The sequence below is a fragment of the Mytilus galloprovincialis genome, chromosome 14, assembly GCF_965363235.1.
Source record: "Mytilus galloprovincialis chromosome 14, xbMytGall1.hap1.1, whole genome shotgun sequence".
Classification (NCBI taxonomy): domain Eukaryota; kingdom Metazoa; phylum Mollusca; class Bivalvia; order Mytilida; family Mytilidae; genus Mytilus; species Mytilus galloprovincialis.
Genome location: NC_134851.1, coordinates 17,893,606 through 17,904,107, shown reverse-complemented (window position 1 = coordinate 17,904,107; position 10,502 = coordinate 17,893,606). Strand labels below are relative to the sequence as shown.

At 32.9% G+C, this 10,502-nt stretch overlaps 1 protein-coding gene across 1 annotated transcript; it reads right to left on the bottom strand.

The window, feature by feature from the left end:
- Positions 1-348: 348 nt before the first annotated feature.
- Positions 349-6,553, bottom strand: LOC143059379 (synaptogenesis protein syg-2-like). The gene is made up of 5 exons (XM_076232870.1): positions 6,307-6,553; positions 3,810-4,127; positions 1,886-2,185; positions 1,167-1,463; positions 349-701 (listed from the first exon to the last, which is right to left on the bottom strand). The coding sequence occupies exons 2-5, from the start codon at positions 4,060-4,062 to the stop codon at positions 349-351; spliced, it is 1,203 nt and encodes a 400-aa protein (XP_076088985.1). The 5' UTR covers positions 4,063-4,127; positions 6,307-6,553.
- Between the last annotated feature and the right edge of the window lie 3,949 nt (positions 6,554-10,502).

Genomic DNA, 10,502 nt, shown 5'->3' with positions numbered 1-10,502 from the left:
CAATACGCTGTTACCCGCCTGACATTCAAACACTTCGAGGTGGTCTTCCAAACCAGCAGTAAATGTTAAAGTTGACGTTGTTACGCCATTGTTTGAAGAACTACTTATACCATGTGTAATGACATTGTCATCTCTCAGCCAATTTAATGTTGGTAAAGGATTTCCTCCTGTAGAACGGCATATCATTCTTACAGTATTTCCTAAGTGATATTGATTTGAACCTGTTATTTCTGGTTGACCTGGAGGGTTGATGGAAGCTATAAAAGAAAACAAAATAGTTGCAGAATTTACAAATGTTTGTAATACAGATAGGAAATCAAAAATGTGAAATTTGATACGAAAACAATACTATAAAGCAAGTAAAATAACAAAACATCCGAACTCCGAGGAAAATTCAATTGATAACTGCAAGCAAACTGATTGGGGTGCTTTGTTATTGATTAGATGACTAACATGACAACAGAGAGTTTGTCCACTTTTGTCAGACAATGGAACCACGTCTAATGTTCCCGTTACTGTATAACTTCTATCAATAACATCATAAGACTGTACAATAACAAACTCGTCAGTGTAATGTTGATCCTGGATCCGAATTGAAATGGTTGGAGCAGGATATCCATTCAATGATGAACAAGTCCATGTTCCTGAGGAACCAGATACCATGTTTGTAGGTCCGGTCAGTACTGGGACCTTTGGTGCAACTTAAATGACACGAACATGTTTATCTTATGTTATCTCTACGTATAAGATGTGACGAAATAAATGAGTATCAGTTCAAAGCAATATCATGGAAAGGAATATGATAACGCGATCTTACAGCCCGAATTATGTTACGAAATTGGGGTTCGGTAATTTTGTTGTACCTTTGTTTTTTAATGGAAACGATCTTGCCATTGATAAAAATGAATGAAAGGTTCAAAGCCAAGAGTTTTTAAACCTTATTAACTGTTCTTATGGCAATGTTCTGTAAACTGCATCTTAAAACCAGATTTTGTATGCCATCTTTTTCGAAAATTAATAAAGCTCTGTTTAAGGCGATCAACAATAGAGCTCTTTCGATATTTTGTAATATTAGTAATTAGATTTGATTGCATAACTAATTTAGTGTTTTCGTTAGACGTTCTTCCTTAGAAAAATTGTTTGAAATGCTCGAAGCTTATACGTACAATATACTTCAATATATGTTGTCGTTGCAAGTGGCTTATTTAATACGCCATTATCCGCCTGACATTCAAACACCTCAAGATGGTCTTCCAAACCAGCAGTAAAAGTTAAAGTTGATGTTGTTACGCCGCTGTTTGTAGATCTACTTATACCATTTGTAATGACATTGCCATCTCTCAGCCAATTTAAAGTTGGTGAAGGATTTCCTCCCGTAGATCTGCATATCATTCTTACAGTATTTCCTAAGTGATATTGATTTGAACCTGTTATTTCTGGTTGACCTGGAGGGTTGATGGAAGCTATAAAAGAAAACAAAATAGTTGCAGAATTTACAAATGTTTGTAATACAGATAGGAAATCAAAAATGTGAAATTTGATACGAAAACAATACTATAAAGCAAGTAAAATAACAAAACATCCGAACTCCGAGGAAAATTCATTCACAAAGTCCCTAATCAAATGCCTAAATTAAAAGCCTAAACACACCAAATAAAATGAATAACAATTGTCATGTTAATGACTTGGCACAGGCATTTTCTCATGAGGAAAATGGTCGATTAAACTAGTTTTATAGCTAGCTTAACCTTTCACTTGTACCCATTGAGCTATCAGGTATTTTTATTCTCATTTCATGTATAATTAATGTTTTTTTCTTCTGGTAAAGCTGTTGTTATTTATATTTTTACATAAAAACGTTTTTGAAGTAAGCGACAATACATACGTTTAAGTGTGAGATATGTCGTCTTTACCAGTGGTCTCCTAAGAAATCCATTATCGACCTGACATTCATATACCTCATGGTCATCATTGGCAGTTGTTGTAAAAGTCAATGTTGTTATTGTTATATTACCACTAGTAGATGTATTAGTACCAGACGTAATAACAATATCATCTTTCAACCATATTACTGATGGTGGGGGGTTGGCTCCGGTAGAACTGCACGAAAGAATAACAGTCATTCCTATCTGAAATTCTACATGACTACTTGTTTCCGGTTCACCTGGGGCTGTCCTGATGGAAGCTAAAAACATCAATGAAACTTTTTATCAACAATTTAACAACATTCTAGTAATTGAAATGTATGCCGTGTTCACATTGAGCTGTATGTGTTTTAAGTGTACGCTACACTTAAACTGAATCATACTCTATAACAGCTCCACAATTAAATTATTACACGTGTCTAAACCAATCAAAGGAGTCATCAAGCATTTCTATAATGTCTTTGCTTTTTTGGAAGACATTTTGCAGTTTTCTGATCATTATAATTTGTAATGAGGACTTACTGTTGACACTCGTAGTTTGTTCCCAAGTATATTGGTGTCATATAATTTATAAGTATTCTTTCTATTGTGTTGGATTAATTGTGTTATTGTTTTTATTCCGCATGGTGTTTCGGATATCAATATAAATCAATTTAGGTCACACTCAGACCAAGGCCGTTCATCTTCATCAGGTGCTCTGGTCAATATTTAGATTATTTATTTGATCTATTAATATATAGATATAGGACGATGTGGTATGAGTGCCACTGAGACAACTCTTCATCCAACATAACAATTTATAAAAGTAAACAATTATAGGTCAAGGTACGGCCTTCAATTTTACATCGGATGCGATTACTTAAAGAGCACGACACCTGGTGGATCTTTTATTCTATATATCATCTTTTCTTGCGTGTCTTTTTTAGCATTCATATTATGGTTTTGATAATGTAAGATATTCCTTCAGATTTTTATGTCGTGTATATGCAATTATAGGTGGTTTTGGGAATAGTTGCTTTGCAATTTTATTTTTCTCAATGATGTGCCAGTTTTTTCTTATCAGTCTGCCAAGTTTTTTAAACAAAGGATTGTATCTAGTTGCTAGCAGGTTTTCACTTCACGCATTCGATAAGCAATGTAAGCCTTGTTTGGGTATGTGTTCACAAAACTAGAAAATTAAGAACGTATATCCTATAGTCAATATTTAAGGAAGTTACATACATCATGTACATTACAACAAAAAATGAACTTACATAATTATATTCGATCAATCAATAATAGTAATAATATGACAAAAATTCAATACTTGTTCTTCTAAATCGGGATGAATTCAATTTAAACATCAGCATTAAAGTGGGAGGTCTTTTGTTTGGCTGATTGAGTTTTAATTCTACTCAACGAATGGTAGACTGATTTTATAAGCGCGACACATATTTTCAATTATTGTACACGACCATTTCGGTTCAAATTTTCTTTTTGTCCCTTTAAGCGATGACAGCTATGGGTTTGATAAATTAAATATGAATGATAGATTTTATATCTACTATAAGAAATGGGATAATTATAATTCTAATAAAAATAACATATTTCTTATATAGTCACTAATTTTGTTTGATGCATTGTGATAAGACCGGGTAAAATCCCGATTTGAAATATTAAATAAAAAAAGGGGCCATATCCTATAAAATGGTGGTTTTATAGCTAGTTAAAGCTCTCACTTGTATGACAGTCGCATTAAAAAAAAACTATATGGACAACGATGTGTTAACAACACAAACAGACATAATAGGTAGATTGTCAAAATAAAATTTCTACTTTTAGAGACATGCAAACTATATATTACCATAAATACGAAAATGTGAAATGAAAGTATAAGCAGCTTACCTTCTAAAACTTTAAGATTGACAGGGTTACTTATAAAGTGCCGTCTCCCATTGTTTGCACGGCAGTTATAAATACCCTCGTCGTTTTCTGTAATGTTGAATATATTCAAATGAGGGTTGGTTGCAGATGTTATAATTTGTCTTTTTGCATTATTTGTCCCCTGAGCTATTATTTCAGCGCTGCCTCCATCAACTTGCGTTTTTGTCCAGTCCCATCCCATTGCTGGTGGTTCGCCATTTATTGTACACGACATAGTGACCTTGGAATCACCTACTATAGCTGAATATGGTGTCAATGACGCAGTTATATTAAGGTCACCTATAATTTAAAAAAAAAGTTTGATTACAAATAGCATGATAAATGGTCATGTACTATATACTTAATCAAATCCTTGAATATATACGCATCACTTCTGTATACATATTTTTGTCAAAGCAATACTCATAAATGGTACTGGAGTCCACGTCGACTTTCGTACAGAAACAACTCATTGCTTATAATCATGATAATAATAAATACCAAATTTTCAGACCATACCAACATCAATGATATTTTATAGTAGAAAAAGAGTTATTTCTTCCTGTTAGACGGATAAAACTAACGGGTGAGAAAACTGAACCAGCTTTAGTTTCAACCAAATTCGTCAAAATATGACAGGCGGTAATGTTAGTACTCCAGTTACACTTTTCGTCTCTTAAAGAATCTCCGGTTGCAAAAGAATCCACATATATGAGCTATATGCCATTATGATTTAGTATATGTTCCATGACAATGTAGAAGCAATCCCGTCATTTTTGATAATTTTTCTACGTTGATGACCTTTCATGTAATTGCTATTTGCAACACAACGGTAACAAGAAATTAAATTAAGTTTAACCTTCTCTTTCTTAAATTTGACGTCTTTTGAATGATTGTTCAAACTGGTGTTTATATAACTGTTTTGTTCGTTTTTCATGTTTTTTATTTCACAAATTTATTAAACGTCTTTTATTAAACATGTCGTTTTAAAAATTGGTAACTATCTAATAACTCTCTATGCAAATACATAATGTAAAATATTGGTTTTATAATTGGTTCATTTCATATAATAAGGTTTGAAAACTAAACACTATTATTTATTATAGAGTTTAGGGTTTTCGCTACCAAGGAACCAAGTACCTCAACCAAGGTTGAAAACTGTTTTAAAGAAAGGCAACAGTAGTATACCGCTATTTGAAACTCATAAATCGATTGGGGAAAAAAACAAATCCGGGCTACAAACTAAAACTTAGGGAAACGCATCAAATATAAGAGGAGAACAACGACATAACAGAAACACAGCATTGAAATGTAGCACACACAGAAACGAACTCAAATATTACAATGGCCATTTTCCTGACTTAGTAAAGGACATTTTAAGAAAATAAAAGTTTCGTATAGATTTATTTTGGCTTTTATGTTCCAAAATTGGTCGATGCATTTGCTTTCCAAAAGAGGGACGAAAACTACCAGAGGGACAGTCAAACTCATAAATCGAAAATAAACTGGAAACGCAATGGCTAAAAATGAAAAGGACAAACAGACAAACAATAGTACACATGACACAACATAGAAAACTAAAGAATAAACAACACGAACCCCACCAAAAATTAGGGATGATCTCAGGTGCTCCGGAAGGGTAAGCAGATCCTGCTCCACATGTGACACCCGTCGTGTTGCTTATGTTATAACAAATCCGGTGAATATTCTAATTCGATAGGTCAGATTCATGAAAGAGAAGGGGATTGTAGTTACGACGTAAGGAACATATCCGATATCATTTGTGAAACGGTTTTCCATAACGGTCAACCAACTCGTGATGGCATCCGTAAAATTTCCATGATACATGTACTTGATAACTTATATTGTTCATGCGATAAACACTAGTTAATTATTCAAGATAGTCTGTCCTTTAATACTAGGGGGAAATTTAAAAATTTTTAATCTGCCAAAGACTTACTTACAAAAATTTTCGAAAAACTAAGGATTTTCTTATTCCAGGCATAGATTACCTTAGCCATATTTGGCACAACTTTTGGAATTTTGAATCCTCAATGCTCTTCAACTTTGTACTTGTTTGGCTTTATAAATATTTCGATTTGAGCGTCACTGATGAGTCTTACATGTCTTACGTAGACGAGACGTGCGTTTGGCGTACTAAATTATAATCCTGGTACTTTTGATAACTATTACAATACTGTGGATTCATTAATATTCGTTGGATAACAATTATCGTGGATTTCGTGGGTACAGGGGAAAACACGAATTTGAAAAATCAACGAATTGACAATTTCCTGAAGGAATTTATGCAGTCTTAGCCAAAACCACGAAATCAAATATCCTCGAATATGCAAGTTTGACTAAAACCACGAAAATTTGTACCCACGAAAATAAATGAATCCACAGTATTTACTTTTTTCCTGTAATAAAAAATCATGACAAAGGTTGAAGCCAACATAAATTGATATAATATACTTACTAATGAATCTAAGAACACTATATGAACTGGTACTTGTTCCAACAACATTTGAAGCAGAACAGACATATTTACCATTATCAGAAGATTGGAAGTTCAGTACTGTTAAAGAAGGGTTCTGAGTGTTACCGCCAGAATACTTCGCTGTATTGCCTGTGTTTAATAATTGCTGTTGCTCAATACCAGTTGGTGTAAAATACCATCTTATGTCTGAGGCTACTGGTTCCCCGGTTACGAAACATGAGATTAATTGAGATCGTCCCTGGAGAACATCAACATTAGCAGGAGAAATAGAAACTGTTAAGAGACCTGAAAAGATAATGACATATGCACAATACCAGTCATGTAAAACGAAATTAAGAAGATTTTCTACCAAGAACAAATGTTTGATAGTTAATGCATTACAGAAAAAAAACTAACAATTTCACAAAATTAAGTCTATTCAAGCACGTCGGGCAAACGTCACGAGTTCGAATCCAGGCAAGGGAAGAACAAACAATTTGCTTCTGCAAAGAGGTAGGGCAATTTGTCGGGAATTTTTTTCACAGAAGGGCCAATTTCATAAAGTGCCGACAGAATAAAATTTACTATAAAAACAAAATTAAAATGCTTTTTGATCAATATCTCGATTTACATATATTATTATATGTGTGATCAATAGTTTATTAAACCCCCAAAAAGGATGAAAGTCCAATATGCAGACTGTCGGGTGTTTTTAGGTGGGAAAAACAGGGAATCCCCCCAGAAGGACATTTCAAACCTGAAAAAAATTATGTTTTTTATGACTGTTGTAATTCATACTACTTTTTCGCTCAAAAATGAAATTGGTTTAGTGTGTCCGTTGTACATAAAAAGACAATTAAAAAAATAAAATAAATTGTAACATCGCTAAATGGTACCGATATAGCTCCTTGGTAAAATATATATGGATAAGCATCGCCGTGACTCCATCTGTAGAGCACAGAACTACAAATGAATTATGCTTTTGAAGAAAGGGTTCGAATCTCGCTCAGAATAATTGCATTTTTTGTGTTGTTATATTAAAAGTTTATGTTTGTATCATATTTTTTCGAATGTTTTCTTAATTCATAGAGTCATTCTGGTTCATTTTGACTATATAGTTTACTAGTATATCATTTTACATGTATTTAAGAAAAAATAATGTATCGCGTATTGTGTGCATTCCAATGACTGTCCATACTCTTGACTTACTTTCTATTCATGTGTTTACATTTATTGCATATATTCAAGGACCAACTGCCGTCAAACTGATGTAGGTGCCTTTACATAACCAATAACACGAGAATTAATTCTTTAGCAATGAAGCCCAATTGTTGCGCGTGTAATATACGCATAACTGAAAATAAGGCCATTGTATACAAGTTTCAAAACAACACAAACAATTTTTCGAAACCTTTTAATCATGGTATTATATGTTACAAATGCAGTCAACAGCAATTTTGTCGCAATGCACAAACTGTGTAGATACTTGTACTGAAACTTTTTCCACCGTCCCTACACAGGTACCTTAGTCATCAGAAAATAAAACAACACAACAGAACAAATCAATCACACTACAAATCGTGATTGACTTTGTACGTAAATAAAGGCAACAGTAGTATACCGCTGTTCAAAACTCATAAAACATCAAGAAGCTATTGCATCTGTATCACAACGAAGGTCTAATTTGTTAAAATGACAGAAAAGGCAATATAACATGATTGTGTTAGTAACACAGGGTGATCTATGTCCAACTGATGAAAGATGTTCCCCGGTTAAAATATATACATATATTATCTTATCTTATCTTATAGACGATAAAACCAGGACAAATTCAGATATGCGTATATTCAGAATGAGAAAAACACGATTTGAATTTGTTCGATATTATTTGGCTCATTGACAAGTTACGTGGTATGGTACCTTGCATAAAGGATGTTTATAATAAAATTAAATCAATATTAAAAAATCAATAGTCTTGGCCTTGTTTTTGTAGGAATACCTGTTCAAGGTATGAAAATAAATGATGTGACGTATTTTCATGAACTATAATAAGCATCTATCGGGCTATTTAAAACATGATTTACCTATCTTATCGAATGAAAAAAAATCCCGACAAATTGGCTCTACCTCTTTACAGATCTAACATTGTTCGGCTGATGTTTAGTTGAATTAAATGTACAGAATGTTTTTTTTAGTCAATACATCGCAGAGTTGTCACTGGTTTAGACGTACTTATAATATGAGTTTTTCTGAGACTGTATCCTGTCCTTATTTGTAAAATCCTTTACGATAGAAAATTCATCTAATCTGTAAAAAAATCCATCTTAGCTTAAATATTATGTCATGTATTACGACGCTTGATAAAAACCTCACGAGGACAGATAACATCCGAAAACTTTATTTTTGTAGAGCCTAGGTGGTTGAGTGGTCCAGCTCGTCGGCATTGAGCAAGGCGATTTGGTACCTTGATATCTCAGTAGCTTGAGTTCGAATTCAGGCCAGAATAAACAACTTGCCTCCGCCATTGTTTGGACGAATAATATATACAGAATATGTTTTTCAGCCTTGTATCACCATCACCTGCTGGTGATACGATGGATACAATGTATTGCAGAGTCGTCACTGGTTCAGATGTACTTATAATATTATAATTTCTGTAAATGCATCCTTTAATTGATTTTGTCTTAAAAAAACATCCATACACAACATAGAATTTGTTTTCAATAATTGGTTCAGACGTACTTATAATATTGTAACTCAGACTTCAATATAAAAGAATAAAATTTAAAACTGGCAACAAATCTATTCATTGAAAGTCTCTAAATCAATGACCAAAACAAAATCTTCCATAATTCTAATTTTAGATAATTTTGAAAGTTTTAAAATGGTGGACTCAAAATATCTAATTTGCTGCTCATCGTCAAATCTTTTATTTAAAAATAAAAAAAAACATAAAATAAAATTTGAAATGAAATCAGCCGGCGAACCATGACCTATTAAATACTAATAAATTAATTTTGGACTTAACGCGTCTTCTGATGGCTGACGTTCATTGACAGAATTAATATTACAGTCAGTCCTTAAATAAAAAATATTGCATAATGCATAAATTGTTTTAGCCAATTTAAAATTTTTAAATATGTATTTACATTTAATATATACACATGAAAGCACTCGAACGATACGTATTTTTGTAGAACGAAAGTCAAACTCTTTATTAAACATAACGACTTCCGTGTATTTTACGTGATGATTTCATTGATATATTTATCTATCATTGTACATGTACAACAAGGACTCCGTGCATTCTTCTTTTTTTGTAACTGATATTAGTATTTGTAACCATAATTTCACAATTGTGAATATTAGCAAGGTTCTTATGTAGTTAGTGTTTTGATAAATAGGTAACAGTAGTCTACCGCTGTTCATAAATCATAAATCGATTGAGAAAAAACAAGTAAGATAACAACTTCCATTTTCCTGACTTGGTACAGAACATTTTAAGAAAAAAAAACCCGGTGGATTAAACCTGGATTGGTGTGTAGACAAACCTTGCGCTTTTATGGCAATGTTAAATACCTCTAAAATGACAACATTTCATGCAAGTAAATGCAAAAAACATTCAGGACATGGAAATATACAAATAAACAATACAATTGTACATTTCGACATGCCAACAACAGAATACCAATGAACACGTAAGGCTATCTAGGACAGCACACAAAAATAGCTCAACAGAACCACGGACTGTCCCTCACACGACTGTATCAACGCCACAAAAGTGACTTCACAGGTGCATTTAACAAATTGGATATAAATCACGATATTGTTGTCTTCGGGTTTCAAACTGGAAATTCCGCATCACCAGCTCTATCACAAATCAGGACAAATACAGTAGAGTCCAGGTTCTATATGTGATATCTAACCTAAAATAACTACTGACTTAATATTTTGGTCATCTACATTAATTTTGGTCATTAGAAAAGAAAACGTCGTTAAGGGACAGATAGGAAAGCCGTTCTAAAAACCTTTAAATTTGTTTTGTAATAAACATCTAACCGTATGCTAAAAGTATGTTAACGAATTCTTGTAATGGATTTCAATATGAAGTATATATCTGTTCATGAATGATAGGGTCAACTTCATAAGTTAAGCTTTTTGTACAACTATGGCTAAACGGTTTAAATATTGAATGA